The 27,990-nt window shown below is 39.0% G+C and overlaps 1 protein-coding gene across 6 annotated transcripts in view; it reads right to left on the bottom strand.

Annotated features, from left to right (window-relative positions):
• LOC131426191 (homeobox protein 5) overlaps positions 1 to 27,990 on the bottom strand; it is a 156,029-nt gene that overhangs the window by 40,743 nt on the left and 87,296 nt on the right. For all 6 annotated transcript variants that reach the window (XM_058588727.1, XM_058588724.1, XM_058588729.1 and 3 more), the window contains exon 2: positions 19,071 to 19,932. In XM_058588727.1, the coding sequence (XP_058444710.1) occupies positions 19,071 to 19,671 (601 nt within the window). In that variant the 5' untranslated portion in view covers positions 19,672 to 19,932. The remainder of the gene's footprint in view (positions 1 to 19,070; positions 19,933 to 27,990) is intronic.

The following is a 27,990-nucleotide window of genomic DNA, read 5'->3' as shown; positions in this document are numbered from 1 at the left end:
GTGTGCTCCAGTCGTCTATCAATCGGAAGTTTTAAGTATGCGGAAAATGTGCTCCCATGTGTTGAATAATTAATCTTCTATTCAGGATTAATGATTGAATTGTTGTGTCTTTCGGAAAAATTGCTTTTGTGAAGATGTTTTGAATGGAACATGTTTAGGAGAACACGTTTTCCGTACGAGAGAGAATAACATTGTCGTTTAGTAAATCATGAACGTCTATCGCAGATATCTGATAAAATTATGATTGATGTTCATGATTTCATTTTCAAAATTACATATCATAAACAGGAAGGCTTTGCAGCATATTGCTATTCTTTATAATCGCGATACACGTTCCAATTGAAATCAACACCAAAGAAACAAACCCAAACTTTGATATTCGTGCCTAAATCATTAAATGAAAATAAAATGAATAAAAAATATAATGAATTGGACACTAATTGTAAGTTGATCATAAAATTCCCGGCCTAACTAAATATTGTGTCATTGCATGTTCACAATCAATAAGGCGGGACTAACGAGAGCAACAAATTGCCTCGGCGCAAACTGCACCTAAACCTAGTTGAATAATACTGACCTGCATTTCGGTGGTAGAAAATCTCGAATAGTTATTTGAGTTTTGTTTTAAACATGTTCAAACGTATTCACCTTGAATGCAAAGCTTCTGATGCAGTTCGCTTTCACATCTCATCCAAGTCAGTCGATAAAAAAAACCGCTTTCGTTCCGGATGGAAGAAATTAAGTACAGTATTGTGTAGTGAACAATAGATCTCGATCTCGAAATGAGTGAACCAAACGAACAAAAGCTACCGCCGCTACGAAAGAATACAATTATTGTTGACTTCAGGTAGTGCAAAATTCGACCTACGATACGTAAACTTAAAGGTTTTCTTAAGGAGCAAATGCATCTTGACATTAAACGTGTGTATTTACTTCAATGCAATAAGACAAATAATGTTGTTTACATCCAGTTTTATAAAGAGTTTGATGCAATTCAATTCGCAAAAGACAATAACAATGTGCACTATGTGGATCACGAAAACATCCCTTTTTATGTGACATTCGGTCAGGATAGAAGAATCCCGTGCAAATCACTTGTTACCTATGACAATCAGATGGCCACATGTCAATATTGTCAAAAAGCTGTTCACTACGGTAAGCCATGTGATAAATTGGACAAGAAGACAACTACACCAAAGGACAACGGTGTTTCCTTCACATCATCCCCAAGCAACCCCAGTACACCTGTGACAGCCACCAACAACAATGAGGCATCCCCCTCAACGAAACCATCAGTATCCCCTATAGAACAAAGTATACCAGCTGCAGTTAACAACTTACCCAAAGCCTGGAAAATAAGTAACGATTGTTCCTCCAATAACAGTGATGCCGAACCAATGGACGGGACCGTGAATAGCGAACCACTGCTCCCCCTTCATTCGCTAGATAATAGCGAAAGCGCCTCTCTTCCAAGGAAAAAAGATGCAACAAGATCCAGCAGAAACAAAAATTTATTGTACAAAGGCCGCGTTAAGCTTAAATGCAAAAAAAAAACGAATAAAAAAACTTCGTTAACGACACTTAAAGCAGATCGGTCAATAGTGCTTGTTCGCGACAAAATCTGGACAGATTAAGTTTTTATTCATTTAATTGTGCATTATTAGCCATCTTAAAACTAATTACAGTTACTTAATGAGACTCCGTGAAGAAACTATGAACTTTTGAGTTTACTCAAGCAAGTCTGTACAGACTTCTCTGCAATCGATTCAGCTGCTTTTGTACAAGATTTTCTTAATTTATCCATAATTGTAGCTTGATGTTTATATTGAAAAAGTTTTCACAAGAGCTCAATACCGCTCGATAGAACCCAACTACGGGTATATAGATAGCATTATACTATTCCAAAACATCTTTAGCGTAGTGACAAGATGCCAAATCATACAAAAATAGCGAGGGAGCGTCATGGCTGCGTATTTTAGGCATTCTTCACGGTATATTTCCTTGTTTAACGTTCCAGTAGTGATTAAGCTTTGGCTTGTTCGACCACAGCTGCATATTGCTTGCCAAACCAGATATATTTTGGGAAGCGTTTCGCCACATGGCAGTGAAAAAAATACATTCCAAGGAGCTGCTTAAAGTCTTCCAGCATATAAATTTCATCGTCCATTATCACGCAGGAAAAGTTTGTCAAATATTCGCGATACATTTTGCGAGCCCGAGTTTTAGCTTCCCATGGCTGTCGTCAAACGAGTATTGAAAGAGTTAGGAACGTTATGGACAATTCTTGCAGGAAAACCAAGTTTGTTTTTGTAAATTTTCTTACTAACAGATCCGAGTTTTCATTGCTTTTCGCACACAATTGCCTTTCGCAATTGCTTTTCTTTCGACGTCATCTTCGATCTAAAAGCTTTTAGTATTACCGAAAAACTCTACGCCATGAACAGACATACTTTAATCAGTATGCGAAATATTTCACACATTCATGAATTATTTCCAGAGATATACATATTCAGGGATGTCCAGATTTTGTCGCGATAAAACCTCATACGATCCTTGGCAGGGTAATTAATATCTCCATAGAACGAATATATTTGGAAAATTAAAATGGGTAAACCCGAGTGACGTGAATACGATTGAAAAGGTACGATACATTCCTAATTCACTGATATTCTTTTTGATAATCTCACAAATTTATTGAATGTGTGAATTTTAACTTTTTCTTGTTTATTATGCGACTCGTGATTTTTTGCAAAACATTTACAGCAGCGTTCTTCATTTCCCAATTTTCATGAAAAAATATATTTAAATAGTTCACTCCTATTTTAATTGTTGAATGTAAATAATACTATTTGGCACACTTAAAGAAAAAACAAAGTTCGAGCTTGGAAAACCAACTCGATGGCTTGATCGGTTTTTCACTAGTGGTTTTATTATTTCGATGGAAAAAAATCGGGATCGGTTTGTTGGTTCGAAAAAGAACCAAATTAAAGGATGGATATAACGTAATGGGTAAGTCGATGCCTTTCACGCTGCCTACCTGGGTTCGATTCCCAACCCCGCATATAGGATCAGAAAATACCAAAATCTGTTCGGCTAGCTAACCGAAATCTTTTTCGTTCGAGACGTTAGTTCAGACATTACACTTCGGTGTAATAGCAAAAAGTGTTTTGCAAATAACATTAACTTTACGTCTGCCTAGCGGTTTATGTTGAGCCGCCAAGTCGTACTAGCAGTTCAGCTTAAACTGCTAAGCACTGATGAGTCAAAGACGAAACGTAAAATCAATCAATGGAACCATGGTTGAAACCTCTATAATCAAAGCAGAAAAAAAACCCTTTTGTGGAGAGCGTTCTTGTTTTCGTATTATTCACGCTCGAAAATGTCTGTTTATGTACCCAATTCTCGCCATTTGCGGAAAGTTTTACTTTTCTGTTACAATTCGAAAAAAAAATGCAGCTGAAGCGTATCGAATGCTCTCAGAAACTTACGGTGATGCTGCTCTGAGTAAAAGAACGTGTCGGGAGTGGTTTCAACGTTTTGAAAATAGTGATTTCGATGTCGAAGACAAACATGGTGGTGGAAGAGAAAAAACCTTCAAAGATGAACAAATTGCTTGATGAAGATTCGTGTTAAACCCAAGAAGAGCTTGCCGAATCGTTGGGAGTGAGTCAGCAAGCCATGTCAACACGTCTCAAGGCTATCTGGGCATGATTCAGTAAAAAGGAAACTGGGTGCCGTACGAGTTGAAACTGAGGGAAATCGAACGCCGTCTATTTGTATGTGAGCAACTGCTTCAAAGACAAAATCGTAAGGGGTTTTTACATTGAATCGTAACCGGTGGTTCGATACGATAATCCTAAACGTAGAAAATCATGGGGAAAGCCCGGGTATGCTACTTCGTCGAAGGCAAAACCGAATATTCACGGCGCTAAAATGTTGATTTGTATTTTGGTGGGATCAGCTCGGTGTGATTTTTTACTACGAGCTCTTAAAACCAGGTGAAACCATTACATGAGATCGCTACCGAACGCAACTGATGCGCCTTAGTCGCGCGCTATAAGAAAAGCGGCCACAATATCAAGAGTGACATGACAAAGTCATCCTTCAACACGACAATGCTCGGCCTCACGTCGCAAAAGTAGTCAAAAAGTACCTGGAAACGCTGAAATGGGAAGTCTTGCCCCACCCGCCGTATTCCCCAGATATCACCCCTTCTGACTTCCACCTGGCCTGGCAGATCAACATTTTCAATCCTTCGAAGAGTTGGAAAAATGAATTGCTTCACGGATAGCGTCAAAAGAGGACTCCTTTTTTCGAGCCGGAATCCGAAAATTGCCGGAAAGATGGGAGAAAGTTGTCGCATGCGACGGACAATACTTTGAATAATACATCTGTAAGCACTTTTTCGCAATGAAGCTTTCAACTTTGGAAAAAACGGCGGAAGCAAAGTTGTACACCTGATAGTAGTGTTATTTTGAACGTTTCAGTCAACACATGTTACTGTTTCTTGCGGATAACGATGATGGTTTATCGCTAGATATTCTCAATTTAAAGTCTTTCACTCTCCCAGAGAACGACTTAAAGAAAAAGGCATTTACTTCAAACTTTCCACGGACTAATGGTACCACATATGAGTGCTTTTCATCACGACAACACTCGGCCACATGTTGTTGTAGGTTCGAACAAAAACTATTTGACGCTATCCGACTGCCACTTGGCAGTAGGCAGAATGCTACTGTTAATGTTAAAAATATTGACTCCATCCGAGTTAAAGAGTACGAAAATATTGTTGTTTCAGAATTCATAATTTGCTAGACAGAAGAAGTTGTGATTTTCGATGGACAATGGTACAAAACATATGCAATCAATTCAAATTGTAGAGAGAAAAACAAAACCCAGGAAACGTACGTTTATTGTTCGCCTACTGCACCTTAAATCGGCGATAATTTAATTTTTCATCACCAAGTTCTACGAGTTGATGAAGGAAATGAAGTGCGTCAGTGGTAAAACGAACCATGTAAATATCGAATGTCACTACCCAACGAACAACAGAATGAAATTAGCGATGGAGCATACTTTTCCTATGGTCTTTCTAGAGTTTTATTCCTAGGGTGCAAATATCCGAAACCCGATCGTCTTTACTTTGTGTCACAACATTAAAATAAAAAAAAAAAAAAAAACAATAATACAAAGATGTTTTCTTCCTTGGAAGAAATTTCACGGAGAATCCGCTGATCGCAAAATTACAATATTGCAATTGTTGTTTCACACCTTGGTTGTTTCTACTAAAATTTTGTTGCTTTAACTAACATATCGGTTAATTTTATCATGTCCATTCAGGTAAAAGGAAATTGCTGTATTCAACTGCTGTCACTTAATGGAGAACGAACAAAAATCCTCTTCATTTGATCAGAAACGTTTCATATTGAAAATTTTAGATGGCAAATGAACGTCATTCATGTCAGTTACGTAGTGGCCCTTTTCATGTAAGTGAAAGTATGCAGAAGAGTTATTTGTAAAGCAAGTTTTCCATGTACTGAATTTTCGGACAGTTCATGCCAAAAAAGCCAGTAAGAAACCACCGAAACGACGGGCAATTTCATAAATAAATCGTTTGCCTATTTTCACTTCACTGAGAAAGCCGCAATTCTTCCGATAAAACATATCAACACATTTAACTACGCTTAACGTTTAAAAATTGCTGCTAAAGAGAAGTGATAGTATTTGTATTTTCTTTAGGGCGCATCTGTAGCATTAGGCTTATTAGCAACGGAATTGATAACGGAAATAAAATGCCATCTTTCAAGTGGAGTAAATATTTCTTAATGCCCTGTGAACATTTTGCCGGAAAATTCCCTATTGGGAATTAAATTCAGACGTCTTAAGTTCAAATAACTGAATACAGGTAACTTTGCAGGAAGTGTGACATTGTTCAGTTGCACGAGCGACACCTCATTGAAACGTTTCATTTTCCGGTTGAGGTGTATGTGTATGACAGCAGTTTCACTTTTTCTGTACCATTTAATTCCACTATTTCACTGTCACGTTATTACACTTTCGCCAAGTCACTATACTTTAATGAAGCATAACAAACGTTACAATACAGATACGCGTATTTCGGAATGTTACTTACATCCTTCTTCAGTGTATCGGTTTTATAAGTTTGTTTGAAAGAATGCTGTAATGCTGCTCCTTTTATACGAAATGTCTTATTGTCAACGGGTAAAAACGGGAAGAAACAGGTAGTAACAGACGGGTAAAACGGTAGTTTGATTGTCAGCGGAGGGCAACAAACTGAAGAAGTGGGATATTAAGGGATTAAGTATTACCTGAATCTATTTGTATCTTATGTGTCGGTAATAGCTTGAATAGCCAGGAGGGCTTATTTCCTTGGTCACGATTCAATAAAGAAATGTAGTTATTTTTGAAGATTTCTAAACTTTCAGCTGTGTCTAATTTCCATGGGTTGGAAATTTGTCTTATGATTTTTATGTCGTTGGTAGTGAGTTCATGATCTTCAGAAAAGGCATGTTCAGCTAGTTTTGACTTGAAATGATGTGGTAGTCCTTTCTCTAATTCTTTAGATGCTTTCGCTATTTCAGCGACGTGCTCTTTGAAACGGATGTCTAGAGTTCTCTTTGTTTGTCCAATATATATTTTATCACAATGAGAACACGAGTTTTTGTATACCCCAGATTTTTTCAAATTATCCGTAGGATCTTTTGTAGAACCTAGTAAATTTTTCAATTGACAGTTCATGCTGCTGAATACTAAATCCAAACCAAATTTATTTAGCTTTGATTTCAAAGGATGTGCAATGTTTGGATTGAAGTCTACCGATATTCTTTTTAAATTTTCCGATGGTGGAGACAGCGAAACAATATTCCCAAGGCTTCGAAACTTTTCTAAACAAAGTAAAAATTGCAGAACATTGTGAATCTGAACGCAAACGAATTCTTCTTCATAAGAAATTCGAAAATTTACGTTCCAAAAATCTTTCAGACCGTCCCCCAACACCTCTAGTACAATTTTTGGAGGATTTTCTTGTAACTCGTTCATCTCAAAATTTTACCAATGAACAAACTAATCTTCTAAATCTTGGTTGAAATTATGCAATTTCTTCAAAAGTAAATCTTGAACAAGTTATTATAGACATAGAAACAGGTTTGAATAACTGTGATCTTTCGTTTCCTCAAATTAATGACGCCAGAACTATCGTAGCTGACGTCATTAAAAGTACTTCTTTGAATAATCAGCAAACCATTGATGAAAAAGAACTAGTGAAACAATTGCGAGAAAAGCCTGTTTTTTATGTAAAGGCTGACAAGGGAAATAAAGTAGTTATTATGGACAAACAAGATTATGATGACTTGATAACCCAAAAAATTAATGACGGTCCTTATAGGAAACAAAGAACCGATCCCCTTCCTGAAATTATCAAAAAAGTGGATAAAACTCTTCTTGAATGTAATCCAAACTTCGATATCAACCTCAATCACCTCAAAGTTCCTAACCCTTCTTTACCCAAAATCAAAGGACTACCAAAGGTTCACAAACCTGGTAACGAAATAAGGGAAATTTTTTCTTCATTGGGAGCCCCTACCCAAAAAATCGCCAAATGGCTAGTAAAAGAATTCCATTCTATGCCAAAAAAATTTTTCAGTAGATCAGTCCCCAACACACAAGAATTTACGAGTCAACTTCAAAACTCTGGTGAAATCGAAGAAGACGAAATAATGGTGTCATTCGATGTAACCGCCTTATTCCCAAGTGTCCCGGTGAAAGACTTAATTAATCTATTAGAAGATTGGTTACTTCAACAACATAGTAACAATTTATGGAAAAGCAAAGTAAGGTCATATCTGAACCTAACTCGGCTTTGTATGGATGTAAATTACTTCAAATTCAGAGGCGGATTTTATAAACAGTTACAAGGGGCACCAATGGGTAATCCGCTCTCCCCGTTTTTATGCGAATTGTTTATGGCAAATCTTGAAGAACTTTTGAAAAACCAGGGATTATTACCTAATCGCTGGTGGAGATACGTTGATGATATATTCTGTATCGTCAAACGCAATGATTTATCAACTTTCTTACGAATGATTAATAACTTACATAAAAACATTAAATTCACCTATGAGGAGGAGAAAGACAACAGTTTACCTTTCTTAGATATCCTCATTATCAGAGATAATGAGGATATCTAAGGATCTCTTGCGCTAAGCTTTAGCTTTGGTTTTTCGTTTCATCAATAATGAGTTGGGCTATGATACAGAATTAAAACTCGTTTCAATTGGCTTCAACCTCCGAATAAATTGAACCAATTATCTAGGCTCAACAGAAAACGTTTGAAAAAAAAACTCCGATGACTTCTCCTCAACGGTGCCATCCCAAAACTAACCGCGAATCACGTGCCACTAGCTGTCAAGCTTTGAATCCGGTTACAAGACAGCACATCAGTGAGACGACCACAGGAGGAAACATCATCCATTCTGGTTCTCGCATTATGTCAAAGGAAGCAACTAACGTTCCGTGGTTCGTCCGAATTTATCACCATACATTTTGCGCAACTTTCACTCAAAACCAACTGCCATGTCGTTCCGGATTGTGAGCAGGTAGCAGGGATTTCGTTATTGAAACAACGAGTGCCGCAACCCGTGCTAAGTGCTTCTTCATCGCATAACCCTGGCTGGCAACCCTGCTGTCCCATCAGTAACGCATTATTCGCGAGTGTCGTCAGTCGTTGGCAGCAACTCCTCTTCCACCGATAGTCTGTCAGTTTCACCCCCGGTCCTCGACCCTCACCCGTCTCGCTCTACTGACCTCAATTGCTTGGTCTGGTGGTTAGTTTCCGAAATTGCGAATATGAACAGAGCGCCAGTGAAGGGATCTCTGTCACGCCGTGCTTCTGTCTAACTGCGTGCGATACCGACATTGAAAAGTAGCTTCACCCCAATCGAGAACGAGCTCTAGCAAAGAGCGTTGCGTGGCGAATCCTGTCCACTATTCTTCATGCAAATCCGGGTGTGAGACCGGATAGTTGTGAGGCCAGTCTTGCCAATCCGCCGCGGCATCGGTACGTGCGAAACTGGACACCACCGCGTAGAGTTTGCCTCGGCACCAGAAGCGCGAGATTTAAATTATATCCTGCTTAATTTAGTGCGGATCGTCGTTGCATCCAAGTCACGTCGCGGTCATCGGTTGTCATGCCACGTCGGAAGCGCCCCGTCCAGTCCAGTCCGGTGTGGCCAGTGTTGTGGACGAAACAAGATTGGAATTGATATTTTCGTATCTCAATTACAAACATTCGCAACACAAGCGCGACTGTCTGTTTGCGACCACCGCGGATGGAAAATTGCAAGAGATTGTAATTGGTCTCCGTGAGTACGTTCCGAATAGGTTGGTGACTTGGGTTCATTCGGGGGATGGGTGTAAATTGAAAATGAATGAAGTCTCTACGATTAGATGGATAGTTTAGCATTAGAAATGAATAAATAGTGTTTTTTTTTTTACTGCGGAGTTGCCAATCGGCTTCCCAGAGGTTGTGAAATTTATGTTTGATAAATTGACAACACCAAAAAATACACAAGTTTGTGTTTCAACTTGAGTGAAAATGCACTCAGTGCATGTGCATGTCCTTTCAAACCCATCCCCTAAATTCAGTAATTCAGATTTTCTAATTCATGATTCAGACATTACGAAAGCATAATTTTTAAACATACAACTACAAATTGCTTGCCTGATGAGATTTTTTTGGTATGGTTTACACTTTCAATAGTTTCTTGGATTTGTCAGAAGATAATTCTAGTTATAGTACTCTTCAAACGTTTTGTGAACGGTGAAATACCTAAGGATAATTAATAGGCGGTGAGACATGTTCAATGAACGGGAGTCGGTATTTTTTCAAAAGAAAACGAGACTATTGTACCTCAAGGTAAGTGTCGTAGCAGGACATATGACCGCAAGCCGAACCAGAAGGTGCTGAGAACCGGACTTTCAGATAACGAAATCGTACAACAAAAAAACACTGCTGCTGTTCGCACTACCGTTCGAAGGATTCGTTCGCGAGCAGGATATCGTTCCCGTCGAGTCAGTAAGCAACCAAACAGAACGTTAAAGCAAAGTTTCGTCACCAAAAGAGATTATGCTTTATGAGATATTTCAGAAGTACAATTGTAGGTCAACAATACGGGAAAGAAAATTATCTTCTTTCGTGTGTCTTTATTTTTATCTTAGAGCAAGACGAACAAATCTTTTCTGAGCACGCTCAATCCGTAAGTTCCATGAAAGTTGATAAGGTCTCCAAACTAGGCCAGCATTTTCCAGTATGGGACGATCCAAAGAGCAATAAAACGCCTTCAAGCAATGCTCGGCCTTTGCAAAAATACCTAGTTTACGCATCGCCTTTGAAACTATAGATGAACGATGTAAATAACAGATCGGCTGAAAAGTTCGTATCGTTTCTATGAGAGGGCGCCACTAGAATTAAATCCATACCATTTTCAGTTAGTACCAACCTTCAAAAGATACGTGTATAAATTTGACAGCTGTCTGATTATTAGTTTGTGAGATATTGCATTTTGAGTGAAGCTACTTTTGTTATTGTGAAAAAAATGGAAAAAAAGGAATTTCGTGTGTTGATGAAACACTACTTTTTGATGAAAAAAAGTGCCGCCGATACCAAAAAATGGCTTGATGAGTGTTATCCAGACTCTGCACCGGGCGAAGCAACAATTCGTAAGTGGTTTGCCAAATTTCGTACTGGTCATATGAGCGCCGAAGACGATGAACGCAGTGGACGTCCAAAAGAGGCTGTTACCGATGAAAACGTGAAAAAAATCCACAAAATGATTTTCAATGACCGTAAAGTGAAGTTGATCGAGATAGCTGACACCCTAAAGATATCAAAGGAACGTGTTGGACATATTATTCACGAATATTTGGATATGAGAAAGCTTTGTGCAAAATGGGTGCCGCGTGAGCTCATAATCGATAAAAAACAACAACGAATTGATGATTCTGAGCAGTGTTTGGAGCTGTTATATCGAAATAAAACCGATTTTTTTCGTCGATATATAACAATGGACGAAACATGGCTCCATCACTTCACTCCGGAGTCCAATCGACAGTCAGCTGAGTGGACTGCACGCGATGAACCAAACCCAAAGCGTGGAAAAACTCAACAATCGGCCGGTAAGGTTATGGCGTCTGTATTTTGGGATTCGCATGGTATAATTTTCATCGACTACCTTGAAAAGGGAAAAACCATCAACAGTGACTATTATATAGCGTTATTAGAGCGTTTGAAGGACGAAATTTCAAAAAACGGCCTCATTTGTTTTCGTGTTGCAAAAATTATATAGATTCTCAACAACATGGCTTCTTTCCAAAACGGTCGGTTTCGACAAATCTCATGCAGTTCACTTCAAACTGTTTACGGAATTTGGACTGCGGGTTGCAGATTGATGCGGCTTACATCGATCTTAAGGCGGCATTCGATCGGGTAGATCATGGAATCCTTCTAAAGAAATTGGAGTTACTTGGCGTTTCTACTCGTGCAGTTTGTTGGTTCAGATCCTATTTATCGCAACGCTGTGTGCGAGTTTTAATTGGCTCGGCTATGTCGGATGAGTTTTCGAACCTTTCTGGAGTTCCACAAGGTAGCATACTCGGCCCGCTGCTGTTCTCGATCTACATAAACGATGTGTCTCTGCTTTTGCCACTGGATTGTCGATTATTTTACGCAGACGATACAAAAAATTTTCAAATCATCAAGTGCCTTTCGGACTGCATCGAATTACAAAAAATGCTGAATGTATTCCAAAATTGGTGCTCTAGAAACCTTTTGGACTTAAGCGTCGAAAAATGCAGGATTATTTCCTTCCACCGTAAAAAAGCTCCAATTGCTTTCGATTACAAAATCTCAGGATGCTCCCTCGCCCGAACAGAGCACATTAAAGATATTGGCGTGATTCTGGACCGTGAAGTTACTTTCAAGTTACACTATGACAACATCATTCGTAAAGCAAACCGACAACTGGGCTTCATCTTTAAGATTTCGTCCGAGTTCCGTGATCCGTTATGTTTGAGATCCCTATATTGCTCGCTGGTTCGGTCATTGCTCGAATCTAATGCGATTGTATGGTGTCCGTTCCACTCTAATTGGATTACCAGGATTGAGGCAATTCAACGAAAATTCGTGAGATACGCATTGCGGTTTTTACCTTGGTCTGATCCAACGCAGCTACCGTCATACGAGGACCGTTGCCGTTTACTAAATCTTGAACCTTTGGAATTGAGAAGAGCATATGCTCAAGCATCATTTGCTGCGAAACTGCTTTTGGGTAGTGTAGACTGCCCTGCTTTACTCGAGCGACTAAATTTGTATACTCCTGAGAGGCCTCTTCGACAACGACCTTTTCTGCTATTGGAAACTCGTAACACACTATATGGTCAAAATGAACCATTCAGATCCGTTTGCCTACGATTCAATGAATTTGCCGAATATTTTAATTTCAACGTGTCGTCTAATGTTTTTTATCTTAGATTACTTGACCGTTTTCGTGTTGTCTACCGTAATAATGTACTTTAAGTTTTACTTTTACATTAAAATTTTTTATTCATTAAGACATACATTGTCAGATGAACTATAAAATAAACAAATAAACAAATTTGAAGAAGAAAAAAGTTTTGTTTCATCAAAACAATGCACCGTGTCACAAGTCGATGAAAACCATGCTGAAATTGAACGAATTGGGCTTCGAATTGCTCCCTCATCCACCGTATTCTCCAGATTTGGCCCCCAGTGACTTTTTCCTGTTCTCAGACCTCAAGAGAATGCTCGCTGGTAAAAAATTGAGAAGCAATGAAGAGGTAATCGCTGAAACTGAGGCCTATTTTGAGGCAAAGGACAAATCATACTACAAAAATGGTATCGAAAAGTTGGAAGATCGCTATAATCGCTGTATCGCCTCTGATGGCAATTATGTTGAATAATAAAAACGAATTTTGGCAAAAAAATGTGTGTTTCCATTAAACGATACGAACTTTTCAGCCGAACTGTTAGAAGGTCAATTTGGCATTTCGCAAAGCTGACAATCAAGCAGTTTCTACGACACCAGGCGACGAATGTAACAAAAAGTTTTTGAAACCGAATGCAGTCGTCAATAGTGTGGCATATGCATATAGCGAAACAGCATCGTTGATGAACAGCAAAAAGAAAAGTGAATCCCTATTGCTGCCTTGAGGAACTCCTGATAAATTTGAGAACGGAGATGGTACACAGAGCCAAGGTTAATTCGTAGGACTCTACCACATAACGTAGCCAGTCAATAAACTTTTGTGTTGCACCCAGCCGTAAAATCTTGCACAAGAGTATTTAGTGGTCAATTCAGTCAAAAGACGAAAACACGAAACATAGGACAAAAATAGGTGTTTTTCTGAAATCGACTTCGATATCGACAACTCTAAATATTTTAGGAATGCATAAAACATCAAGATCTGGTGTTAAGTTTCAGAGAGTGGGAGATACAGGGTTGCGCAAAGGAACCGGACACATTTTGTTCTCTGATTACACTGGAACCAAACGAGGGAGGGAGAAACCGAGTATGGTATCGGTAAGTAGAAGAAAGTAGGTTTTAAACTCACGAACAGTTTTAACGTAGGACTGATTCTTCAAAACCGAACTAAAAATGAAAACGCGGTGAGCGGCACTTCAGTGCTCCATGATGGAAAACTACTAGACGAAAATTAACCTCGATTTCTCCGATGTCGTGTTCAGTTTCTCCCTCCCTTACCCTTACCGGAGTACGAAATGTGTCAGGTTTTTTTTTTTAGATAACACTACATATCCACGTCTAGTGCATTTCTAAGACGATACAAGAAAACCGCATAATTCCCCTTGAAAATTCACGCAAAAAGTCGTTTGAAAACGGCCGAAAACATTTTTGAGTGTGTTACTGTTCAAAAAAACAAATGTATGCAAATATTGTTACTCAGTTCAAAAGGTACAAGCAGATTTTTTTCAGAACAATGGATCAAAAACAATTTCGTGTTTTTATTTTACACTGCTTCTTGATGGAAAAAATACCGAAGCAAGTGGCTTGAAAAGTGTTATAGCGACTTCGCCCCATCAGATACAACATTACAAACCGTAACAACCGTTTTGAATGGGCCACCCGCCGGGCCTTCGTAGCCTGGGGGTGTTTCCCGCGGACCCACACGAACCGAAAGGAATCGGCCATAGATAGCGCCATCTGGAAGACCCATGCAACATACAATGGATTCTAGAAAATCTAAGACGACATAATCTAATGATACTATTCTAGTTTTAAGTTAGTCGTTAATTAAGATTAGAAAATACCCTTGGCATCTTAGAGCTTAAGCAGTGTGCCTAAAAATATATTATATTGTTGAATAAAAAAAAAAACCGTTTTGAATGATCAAAAAAGGCGGGTGGGTAATGTTAGAGACATAACTGGAGGTCGTGAAAACGAAAACAACTGACATGTCCCTTAACACTTCCGAATATCAATTAGTTGATCAATTGTATGAATTATGCAAGCATTTCACATTTTTCGCAAAAACAAAGAAGGCTTCACTTGATCTCGATTACTGTGAATTTGACACAGCAAAAAGTGCACAAATCCAATCAATCTGTTCTAGATTTGCACTAAACTGAGGATATTTACCTTCGATTTACGAACAACAAATCCTAATAGTGCTTTAGAAAACTTTTAGAGCTATTAGAATGGCTGATTTTGTGTGATGCTCTCCACCGTTGTCCACTTTTCGTTGTTTTTTTCACCAACGCAAACGACTGGCAGCTGTGACGTAATCGCTCTTGTCGGAAGCGAAACTAGCTTTGCAAACGACACACAATACATCTGCTCGCAGTGGCGATAGAATCCAAACTGATCCAATTTCTGTTAGGAGGTTTCTTTTTACGTGATTTCGTTTGTAGCTTTTAATCTAATGGGCGGTCCTAATGACTATAAAAATAGCCGCATACAGATTTTTAAACTATTAAAATGCTGTAGGTATTCATTCCTGCCTTCCAGAAGGACCAAATTGTGGAACTCACTCCGATATTAAGCACTGTTCGGAACATTTTTCTCGAACGATTTGTTGTACAGCAGCAGATATTTTGTTCTCTTCCTCAGAACGCGTTCTGATTGGCTGATGTTGACATGGGTCAAATGAGATAGGTTTTTCAAGAGTGTACTATTGAAATACTTCAATGCTGTTGCTATACGCATTTAAGTTGAACAATTTCGATTCTATTGATTATTAGATTATATAAATCCTTTCACAGATCACTGAGATATGAGCTTTAAAAATACGAGAAGGCAAACGCGCTCTATGAATTATCCTCGTTGATACTCGTTAATACCAAACATTTCAGAAAAGTTTAATTTTGAATTATTAGAGATTATGTTACACAACTGAAAATAATCATATTTCCGATGGCATGTAGCAAAAATTTTGTTGATACAACAAGAGATATTCACGATCAAAAACTTATCACTCTCTCAGAGGGTACATTTTGAAAAGGCGCCCCATAGTAAAGTAAGTCGTATTCACGACAAAAGTGAAGTTGCGTGAGGTAGCTGACATCGTAAAGATATTAAAAGACCGTGTTGGCTTTATATTGCACGAGCATTTGATTTTTGAGAAAGCTCTGTTCAAAGTGGATACCGCGCTTGTTCACTGAATGAACAAAAACGAGAACATGTTGATGATTCTAATTCTGTTTAAACGTAACAAACCGGAATTTTTGCGTCAATATGTGACAATGGATAAAACATGGATATATTACTTCACTCCGGATTCAAAACGATCATCATTGAAGTTTAATGCAACCGGTGAACCTCGTTTGACGTGTCCAAAGGCTTCATATCTTCATCGACTACCTTGAGAAAGAAAAAAAACAATTAATAACGAATACTACATAGCGTTGTTAGATCGTTTGAATGCAAAAGTCAAGGTAAAACTAGGTCATACTGTTTTACCAAGACAATTCACTGGTTCACAAGTCGTTGGTAAAAATGGTTAAATTGAACGCATTGCATTTCGAATTTGCTTCTTCATCCACCCTATAATTCAAATTTATTGGCTATTCGTTGATCTTGAAAAAATGAATGCTAGCAAATAAGAAATTCAACTCAAATGAAAGAGTAATTACTGAATGTGAAGCCCATTTCGAGGCAGAAGGAAATCCTCTAACAGGCACGGCATCGAAAAGTTAAGAAGCGTTGGAATGATTGCGAAAAATGCGTGTTTTCCTAGTTAGTCACGCGAGTTATTGAGTGTAGTGCTAGAGTGTTGGTAAAATAAAATTTCTCGTTGGACATAAATAAACATTTTTACGTGTCGTCTTCGACTCATCAGTACATTAGCAGTTTTTGTTGAACTGCCTATGCCACCTCGCGGATCAACATAAACCATTACGCAGACGTAAAGTGAATGCTAACACATGGCATGAATAGTCCCGGGCCTAACACATAGATGGTGCTAGTTTTATTGCAGTCACCTTTTTCAGTAAGGGGGGAAGGATCTAAACGATGAAATAAATCATCTTTTTTAATTTTTTTTTGCCAGAAATCTCGTTCAACAAAATAAATTCAAATGTTTTACATGATAAAAAGCATCATTCGAACAACATTTTGTAATTTTTTCGTGGATAAATATTGAGAAATAATTCAGTGAAGAGGTATTTTTGAGGACACTTCTTAAGAATCATGATTTGCGGTGTCCACTGTATCTCAGCGCAGACTAATCAGAAGTGAACAAATGAATGCACCATAGATAGAGTAGAAGTTTTTCTAGACCCCAACGTTTCTGTTTGATTTTTTTTTCTATTTTTTTAAATTTTTGGTGGTTGATCAAAGTGAAAACTACGATTTTTCACGAAAAAATCCGCCATTTTGTAGCTGGTAAACCTCCCCAAAGTAACAAACAACGGAAAGGAAAACGTTGGGGTCTGTTTGTTTTATATGTAGAAAGTGTGTGCAAAATTTGAAAAAAATTGGTGGAGGAGTTTTTGAATGACGATGGACACGGACTTTTAAAACCTGCTATCGAGGAAAACGCGTTTAAAGGTCTATAAAATCAATGGAACAATTAATTATGTTACTCCAGGGAGCCCGAAGGTCTAACATTTTCAAAACATCATATTTTTTCTTTTATAATTTATTATAACGAAACATTTCAAGAATGTTTTGTCAAGGTTTGAAGTCAATCGAAGTAGAAATCTTGGACTTGTGCACCGAGCTCTTGCTTCTTCGTAGAATGAGATAGCCATAGATAATAGTCCATAACTTCGAGAGTTTCGTTCCAAGAGGCTTGAAAATTTCACAGAAAATTCTTCAAATGTTTTACTATAAGAAAATATAAAGAAAATAATAAATGATTTTTCAAAAGTGTTAGACCCTACCCGCCCCTAATACTAACCTAAAAAAGACAGCTTCTTAGTTGGTGAGTTATTGTGCTAAGAGTGACGCTACTTTTGTTATTTTCAAAACAATGGATTAAAAACAATTTCGTGTTTTAATTTTACACTGCTTCTTGATGGGAGAAAATACCGTCCAAGCGAAGCAATGGCTTGAAAAGTGTTATGGAGACTACGTTTCATCATAAATAACAATAAAACAATGGTTTGCTGACTTCAAACGTGGTCGTAGAGACACCGATGGTACAGAACGCAGTTTAAACGTAACAAACCGGATTTTTTGCGTCGATATGTGACAATGGATGAAACATGGATTCATCACTTTACTCCGAAATCAAAATGATCGTCATCTGAGTGAACAGCAACTCGTAAAGCTCGCCCAATGCTCCCGAAAGCACAACAATCGGCTGGAAAAGTTATTGTCTCGGTATTTTGGGATGTGCGTAGTAAAATATTTATCGACTATATTGAGAAAGGAACCATTAACAGTGAGTATTATATAGCGTTATTGGAGCGTTTGAAGACTGAAATCGCAAAAAAAGTCTTGTTTCATCAAGACAACGCACCGTGTCACAAGTCAATATCGAAACAATGGCAAATTGAACTTTGGATTGCATCCACATCCACCGTATTCGCCAGATTTGGCTTCCAGCTACTACTGGCTGTTTGCAGACCTTGAATAAATGCTCGCCGGCAAGGAATTTCGGTAATCGCTGAAACTGATACATATTTCGAGGCAAAAGATGAATCGTTCTACAAAAGTGGTATTGAAATGTTAGAGCGGCGCTGGAATGAGTGCGTTGCTCTTGATGGAGATTACGTTGATGAATAAAGTTAATTTTGAACCAAAAAAAAATTCGTATTCTATTTGTTAGGCCCGGAACTTTTCGGTCCATGTGTTTTAAGTCTAGAAAAAAGTAGTTCGAAAACCAGAGAAAAAACTTGACTGAATCTTCCCCGCTTCTCGAGCGTTAACATCACTTGCTTCTCATGACAACACTTCAGTAGAAAAATCCAATCCCAGGTCTGGAATGTTCATCCAACACCACCACCACCACCCCCTCATCGCAGCGAAAGAAATAAAGTCTATGTACAAGGAAGCAAGAAAGGGGCCAAAATAGCGTCGCCGGAAAAGAAACGACCTACGACGACAGTCAGGAGTAAATCACACCAACCAGCGGGTTTTTCCAGCACGCGCAACAGGACGCAATGGTTTGAGAGGATAGATAGAGCTAGAGGAAAGAAAGAAAGAAAAAAAGTAACGAAATAAGAAAAGTCTTTCGTTGGGCGACGAAAGAAATGCTGGCATCTTTCTCCGAGAGTCGGAGGGACACCGGAGATTTGCTTTTCGGTTTTCCGCACCGACGAAAAATGCCCTGGCTTTGTTGAGGTAGGTTTTTGTTTGGTGGTTGCGTGGGAAAAAAGTAACCGTCGTCGCCTGCTGTGTTTCAGTCGGTGGCCGTCTAGGAGACAGTGTTTCTCTCTCTCTCTGTGTTTCAGAACTTTTGAGATGTATTGGACTAATTAAAGGCCGAATTATAGGGAATTATAGTCGAGAATAAAAGGACGGCAGCAGCGCAGGGGGGGTTGAGAAAAAACAGAAGACAAACACGTCACTTACCTCGACCGCTTCTCCCCACAAACCGGAGATCGTTGAATTTGGCCACTTGGTTCTTCATCACAGCTGTGCAGTTCCGCAGTTCGGCGCAGTAGTTCTCGTCATTTCCGGCACGCACCGTCACCATCGTTCCGTCGCCGACGTCTCCGAGCGCGACGACCTTGAACGCAACCGGAAGTGTTTTATTCGATCGCCAGTGCGGTGGCAGCACCGTGCAAACAAACAGAGGACTCCCGGTTCGAATCAGTTCGCCCGGGTGCTCGGAGAGAAAATCGCCCAACGTCCGTTCGGCCAGTATATCGGACGTCATCTTTGTGTAGGTGTCCTGGAGTATGCTGGCGGCCGACGGTGGGCCATTTTCTCCAGCTGCCGCGCCATTGTTATTGCTACTGCTGCTGTTGTTGTTGTTGTTATTGCTGTTATTGCCACCTCCACTGTTGTTATTGCTACTGCTGCTACTGTTGTTGTTGTTTCCTCCTCCGGCACCACTTCCGGTAACTCCACCGCCCCCACCACCACCACCACTACCATTGTTATTACTGCCGATGGTGTTGCCGTTGGTGTTGCTGCTGTTTGTCGTCGAATTGTTCGCAGTCAGATGCATTTTTAATATCGAAACACTTTGATTTATGCCTTTTATCACGTATGCTTTGGTAAATTTGTTCGTTTCACTGGCACCTTTCTTCCTTTCTTCCTTCCTCCGTCCGAATTGGATTCTGTTCGCGGCACCGGCTTTCGACAAAAAACACTTGCAATCTGGTCAATTTGTTACGGGATCGCGAATCGGTCGCAGTCTATTTGGACGTTTTAATTGACTTTCAATTTGCCTGCTGCTCTGTTTGGCACTGTGAATGGGATGTCGTGTCTGTGGAATGAAACAACAACAGAAAAGAAAAAAAAAAACAAAAAGCTCATTACTCATAGATAATTATCATTCTCAAATATTTATGGAATGTGGAATGTTGCATTCTCCTGTTTCCATCGAATGGCTGGCATTGATTGCGTCTCATAGTTCAACGATCGTTTGATTCCAACCTCAAACTTGGAACCCTCCTTCATAGGACTCCGATAATTATCGCATAATTCATCGTTCGAAGCATGGGGCGCTATATAGCAATTGAAAAATGTGCAGATTTCTCGAATATCTAGCTCGCACATTCCCCATCCGGAGTGTGAACAATGAACAAATAAGTATGTGTTCGCTTCAGAATGCCAGTTATCCCGAGTGGTGAATGTATGACATAATTCCTTCAAATGATTCGTCTTGTACGGAACGCTGATTGAATTAAAAAAAAAATCACCAAAGTATTTTCAGTTGGCAGCCTCCTTCCCCAAGCCCCAGGATAATTCCCACCGTACCGGAATCAACCGTGTCACTGTCAAATGTTCTGGTGTGGTGCCCAAATCTACTCCCAGACCACTACTCATAACATGGCACAACATCGCCAAACTAGTCGATTGCATTACGCACATATTCATAAACGTTGCTGCTACCGTTGCTTGCGGTTGGGGGGGCGATGGGTGTGGTAGGAAAACCAACATCATCTGTTAACTAACTGAACCCACTATTTCATGAGTCGCGTCTGCACCGAGACCGCACCGGACGACCCTGCCCGCCGTTTGCCTTCGAAGCTGCAGTCGAATGCTCACGGTGGTGCATTCATGCACTGGAACACACCATCAGTAGCACCACCAACACCACCACAAACCGGATGCGTACGATGAAGAGTTTATTGCGGGGACAGCCGGACACGTCACGATGTCGTTTACGGTCGGGCCCCTTTGTCGTACCGCAATGTCGCACGCCTAAGCGGAGACCCAGAGTTCGGGCTGCCACAGGATGAGGACGACGGCGACGACTGACCAAACGAACTCGCATTTCGTTGTGATTCTTCTCTGTACCCTCCGGGTGCAAGTTTTGGGACCGGACTGAATTGGGAAATCGAAACCGTTTTCCACAGTGAGAACCATCTGAATGTCACTCCTCGAGCCAGGGGAGGTCGGGAGGAACGGAGAGATGCAGTGTAACACGCATAATATGGGGTAAAATAGGCGTCTATTGAGTGAATGCAAAATCTGAAAAAAGACTGTTCTAACACGTGGATTAAAAAGTCCCGGGACTGATACAAGGATGGCGTAGACAACAAAATTGCCATATTATATTTCATGAGTGTCATCCTTAGGGTTATCACCTTGAATGCATCCCTCGTCCGGCAACAATTTAATTTGAAGAAAAATGATGCTGCAATGATTTTTTAATTTTTTTGTTTTGTTATAAAGACATAAGTCATAAAATCGTTTTGATGTAATATCTGATACTGGGAATATATTTAAGTATTGATTGCATGCACTGAAATCTTTTTTTACTTCCGACATCTGTTTAAAAAACCACAAATCTTAAAAAAATTTTTTGAAAAAAATCGTCTTTGGGATTAGAAAAATCTTGAAATTTCCGGAATCTACATTTTTCTGATACCAAATTTCTTAGAAATGCATGAAACGTCGAAATTAGGTGCAATCTCAAAAAATTTTTTTTTGAAGATAAATCTGAATTTCGGAAATCCGCGCAGAAAAAAAATCGCAAAACTGAAGAATTTTTTATGCCAAATGTCTTAGAAATCCATAAAACGTGGTGTCCGGGTAGAAACAAACGTGTTTAAATCCATCTAGTGGTGTAATGATGCTTCTCTCACATCAATCATTCTATCATATATAATACTGTGATATTCTGCAAAATAATTATCTTCGATTCTTGAAGGAATAACCAGAGTCGCTTTGGTTGGCCGCCTACTGGTAATGACTACCAACTGAAGCAGTTTTGATTTTGATTTAGAATTTTTTTACAAGTGATGGTATAAAATTTTAAACACACTTCACCCTATGATTTTGGAACCGGAAGTCGGATCCGGATGAAATTCAGGAATTCCGTATGGAACTGAAGTACCTTTCATTTGAACCTAAGTTTGTGAAAATCGGTGAAAAGTGAGTGAGATCCATTTAGGAAAATATAACCACTATTTCCGGTGCCTCCGGATTCGGAAATCGGAAACCATGATAGCCGGAATCAGTTTTTTTTTGGCCGTCTACTGATAATTACTATTGAATGGAGTAGTTTTGAGGCCAGTTTAGACATTTTTTCAAGTGTTTGTTTCGCCTATTTGAGTGATGGTATATAACTTTTAACACACTTTACCCTATAATTCCGCAATCGGAAGTTGGATTCAGATGAAATTCAGAAGTTTTGTATATAATTGTATATAATATAGACCTTTAAAAATTAGTACGCATATTTTAATTTTTTGCACATTTTACCTCATAACTCAGGAACCGGAATTCCTATCCAAACAACATTTTGTATAGGATCGCAAGATTTTTCAATTGAATTTAATTTTGTGAAAATCGGTTCAGCTATCTCTGAGAAAAGTTGGTATATTTTTCTAACATTTTGTTGCACATTTTATCCCATATTTACGGAACCGGATATCGGATCCAAATTATATTCAGGAGTTTGGTATGGGACTACAAGACCTTTCATTCAATCTGAGTTTGTAAAAATCGGCTCATCCGCTTCTAAGAAATAGGAGTGATTTCCGGTTTGGATTACACGATCACTTTTTTTTACACGATCACTTGCTTCCGGAATCTTAAACGAACATCCGGTATACCCAAAATCAATGTATTTGGTCATCAACTGACCAAATCTGTCCAATTCAATAGTTATATGACCATTTGAATGAAATACACCTATCAGTTTGTAATTCCGAAATCGGAAGTAGTATCCGGATGAAAATCGGGAGGATTGTATGGGGTTGTAATACATTTCATTAGAACCTACGTTTGTGAAAATTGAATGGGCGGTCACTATGAGAATCGATTGTACGTAAATTCCGTACCGGAAGTTGGATCCAGACGAAATTCAATGGCAACCTATGGGACCATAAGAACTTTAATTTAAAGCTTTTTTGAAAAGCATCGGTTGAGCGGTCTCTGAGAAAATCGAGTGCACTTTTTCTTAATTTTTTGCACCTTTTATCCCTTAACTCCCGAACCGGAAGTCCGATCCGAGTAAAACTCAATAGCACCCTTTGGGACCAAGAGACCTTTCATTTGAATCTAAGTTTGTGAAAATCGGTCCAGCCATCTTCGAGAAAATCGAGAGGACATTTTTGTTGCATGCACACACACACACACACACACATTTGCTCAGTGCGTCAGCTGAATCGAATGGTATATGACATTCGACCCTCCGGACCTCGGTTAAAAAGTCGGTTTTCACAGTGATTGCATAACCTTTTTATATGAAAAAGGCCAAAACGCAAAATAGAAGAATTTTTTTAGAAATGCATGAAACGTCGAGATCTGGTGTAATCTCCTGAAATAGTGTCAGAGAGTTGACTTAAACAAAACTAAGGACAAAACAAGAAATCCTATCCGGATTTGAAAACTCGCGTAAAAACCATGTAACTTCGGAAATCCGCGTAAACTCGGGAATCCTTAGTGTAATTTTATTCGCACTGTGTGACGATTGATGATTGTATTTAACAGGAGATCTCTTTAGCGGAAAATCTACGATACGTCGGAGTTGCGCATGGTTTTGTCTAAGATAGCTTTTAGCAACAGGTCGTAGCAACAATGTTTCATCCAATGAATAATCTGCAAGTTCGTCAAGACGTTTAGTTCTCGAAGTTTTGGTAGTTTTACATAATTCATTTACCCAACATTTCTTTTCATTCAAGAATGAAGGAATAGCCTAAATTTGTTGTACTTCATTTCGATAGAATTACAGCAACTGTTCAATAGTCGCTGCGCCTTCTCCACTCACATCAACTGGTCGTCACCACCCCCCTCTTCTAATAAACTATTGAGATAGCGTTAAATTTTTTTTATAGCGATTCGAAACAGTTGCTGAAGAAATCTAATCTGATTTTAATGGTATCCAAATATCGTGGAATTGCTGCTTTATGCGCTGTATCGAAGCTGTTTGATGTTATAGTTTTGGATTTTATAACACATAGGTGCTCTGCATACCAAAGCGTTCTAATTCCACAAATTAAGTAACCTACACTTCCTTCATCGTACGTTCTTTACAAGCACGACTACAAGTAGATTCTATATACACCGATTACTCTGGGGCGTTCGACAAAATCATATAACGATCTCCAAGTTAAGTAGACTGGGATTTGACGGATCATTTTTGAATTGGCTTCTATAATATCTACCTGGTCACGAAATGATCGTGAAAATTGGAGACCACCATTTGTTGTTATCTCTGGAGTTCCTCAAGGAAGTCACCTTGGACCGTTTATATTTTTATTGTATCTCAACGATCTAAATTTTTCGATCAAATGAATGAAACTATCGTTCGCCGATGACTTTAAAATATTTCATATAATCAAAAATGCAGCTGGCTCACAGTTCCTACTAGAAAAGTTGGATAATTTAACTAATTGGTGTAACATCAACAGAATGGTTATAAATGCCTCTGAATGCTCCATAATCTTTTTTAATCGCAAAAAGTCTTTATTGAAGTTCGACTACAATATTTCACAAACTGTTCTTGAATGCGCATCTGGATGTTCTTCTAGATTCCAAGGTAAATTCCAAGGAACACGTAGAGCTTACTATCTCCAAAGGCTCTAAGCTATTAGAATTTATTTTTCGCGTTACGCGTTTTGTTACTTGGTTTAAATTTATTATCTATACCATCGCGATGTTTGTAAGGTAAGTTTTGTGGCAGACCTACTTCAGCTAGAATTAGACATTCGACGTCGAAATCTTCGATCCTATTTTTTTCTTCGGATTCCCTATGCTAGAACTAATCATGGATATAACGAGCCCTTTGCTAGCATGTGCCGCATATATAAAAAATGTTTCAATTCCTTCGATTTTCATTTATCATGTAATGTTATCAAGAATTCGTTCCTTATGGTATTGTATCATTAGATTTAGTTATTATAGAAGCACTAGATTTGGGGAAATGTATGATTTGGATGATTGTAATCTGTTGATGCAAAAGATGAAGAGGTTTTATGCCTACTGGAGAGCATGCTTGACAGAAACTAACTCCAGTGGGCTTTTCCCTGCTACAAATAAAAGAATAAAAGAAGAGGAGGAAAAGACAGACATTCAGAGTAAAATCTGACAACAGGACAATGCGTTGTCTCAGAAAACAAAAGCTAAAAAGAGTAAATTATTTCCTAATCCTAATGTAGTCTACCTTAAAATTTTTCTTACCGAGAAGGAAAGGCTTCCCGAGCAAGAAGATGTTGATGCAAAAAAAATGTCTTCGTTGAAATCTGTTTAACTTCTTTCGAAATGACTATAGAAAGATAAAACATATTTACTTTACAGTTAATTTAGCTGAAGTTTTCATCGCTACAGACACAAAAATTATGTTTTCATGTAATTAGATATAATATCGTGTCATCACCGAAGCAATTACAGCAGGCTTGAATTTGCATCAAGCGTAAATTTCAACTTCTGGGCAAGTAATAATCAATAAATTTGTTGTAAAATTGAATATTGTCTACAAAGAGGTGCTGTGATACGGATAAAATACAGTTCTACTTCAGTTTAATTAGTGAAAATTTTTGGTTAAAAAAAAACAAAACTGTCTCATACCCGGGTACACTCCCCTATTCCTGATATGTGTGGCTCAGAAGCCGTAAAATCTCTTGGAACTGGAAATTTGAAGGGAAATTCACATACCCATTTTGACTTTAATTTCATGTATTGTCTGTCACTCATCAATGCGTAGCAGTTTATGTTGAGCTGCTAACGCGACCTAACGGCTCAACATGAACCGCTAGGCAGAATTGAAGGTAATGCTACTTGCAAAACACTTTTACTATTTCATCGGAGTTTAAACTGGCGTCTCGGATGTAACGTCTGTCTAGCGGTTAATGTTGAGCCGTTAGGTTGCGCAGCAATTCAACAATAACTGCTACGCACTGATGCGTCAAAGACGAAAATGAAAAAAAATTCTTAGAACTGTTCGTTGTAATTATTTTTCTGATTAGAAACTGCCCCGTCTTCCAAAACTATTCACTTAACTTCGAATAATGACACCAAGAAGCTGACAAAATCTCAACAAAAATATCATCTTGGGTAATAATCCTAATTTCGTGCTAAGACCGCTTAACAAAATATATTTTACTTTACATTTCGGTGCAAAACAGTTTAAATTGAACCGTTATGCCCCAGCCTTTGTACTTTGATGTATTTTGAAAAATTTGAGTTTGACCTTTTCGTTTGCTCAACGGGTTATGTTGAGCTATTAGGTGGCATTAGAGTTCAATATGAACAGTTATGCCCTGATGAGTCGAAGACGAAACTTAAAGAAAAACAAAATAACATTTAGAAACTATATTTTGCACAGACCCATGAGCCACTCAAATCCCCAAAATGAAAACAATTGTAGGTTTTAGGTCTCGGTTCGTCTTAGATTCTTCATTGTATTAGCAGAAAAAATTGATCTACCATTGCCACTTAGTAGTTCCAGTTAAACCACAAAGCAGACGGATAGCGAAGGCGTGGAGTGATGTAGGTTCCGTTTTTGAGTTTTTAACTGCTGTTTTGATTAGGGGACTGGAGACCGGTATAGTCAAAGTGAATTTGTTTGGTCAACAATTCATACTTCAAACTTGAAATATTTACTCTTAGGTAAACTTAGCATATATTTACATCCATATTTAAAAAATTCGTCCCTTAGATAAAAAAAAAACATTGTTTTCGGAAGCGGAAATCGGACCCGGATACAATTTATTAGCAACTTATGGGACCATAAGTTCTTGCATTAGAGTTTCAGAGAGAGAAATTGTTTGAACATCGAAAATCAATTTCTGTGGATACATTTTCGGATCCGATGTTCAAGTGTTTCAGAGGTTCCCGAACAAAAGTGGAATGTTACGTTGCAATTCAATTAATTGACAATTTAAATCGCAAGAACATTTTAAATCGCAAGAACTTGAAAAGTTTATAGAGAAAAGAAATTAAAATGCGCATTTTAAATTACGTTCTAGATTTTAATCCTTTGTTCCACGGAAACACGTCGTTGTCAACAAACCCTGATTCGGTGCTCATCAACATCAACTCGTTCGTCATTGCAAGGGATCTAAGATGTTGAAATGGTGTTGATCTTTTTTTTTAAAATTAAACACCTCACACTTCAAGCAACACGCAGCTCACCCAGAGTCTGGCGCCCGGGGGTCCGTTGCTCCCTGAGCCAAATTGCCAATAAATTATTCCACTGACGAAGCTAGTCAAGAGCACATTTATAAACATTGTTTTATACCCATTTTGCAGTCCGTCCGTCCGACCATCCGTCGGTAAATTTATCCCACCCAGACACTCACTGGCCAGCCAGCCAGCCACTGACTGGGTGTGTATATCCGTGCTGTGTCGGCGTGGGGCACGAATAAACTAATATTTTGTTTTATGGGCTTTATGGTTTTCAAAAATAATTAATAACATTTACACAGATTTCGTGCGGTGCGGCCGTTTGAGTGCGCCCGAGATGGGTAGGTGCTGCTACGTGGGTGGTCCGGGAGAAAATCTGTCCCAAGCGACGACGGCGCCATCTCGGAAACCGGTGGTCCCTCCGGGTTGGCATGTCATCCTCGAACTCGAGCCCGGGCACATGTGTGTCAGATGACAAACTGGGGCTTCATAGCTGGTCATAGCAGTGCTTTGGTAATTCGCAGCAGCAGCAGCAGGACGATCAGCTTGTGTGTGAACCCGGCCGAACATCGACGATGGGGTGGGACGAGGGAATAATTCACTGCAATTCATATGACCATAATTTAGAGGGAGATCTATTATACCTACACAGCAGCTCTCCTCTTGGTCTCTTCTCTCTCCTGTTCCGGATGATGCGTGTTTGTTGTGCGTTGCCTGTCCGATGCATGTCGGTGGCAGCAGGCAG

This window comes from Malaya genurostris, chromosome 1, assembly GCF_030247185.1.
Source record: "Malaya genurostris strain Urasoe2022 chromosome 1, Malgen_1.1, whole genome shotgun sequence".
NCBI classification, from domain to species: Eukaryota; Metazoa; Arthropoda; class Insecta; order Diptera; family Culicidae; genus Malaya; species Malaya genurostris.
Note: the sequence above shows the minus strand (reverse complement) of the source record. Positions and strands in the feature narration are given on the sequence as shown.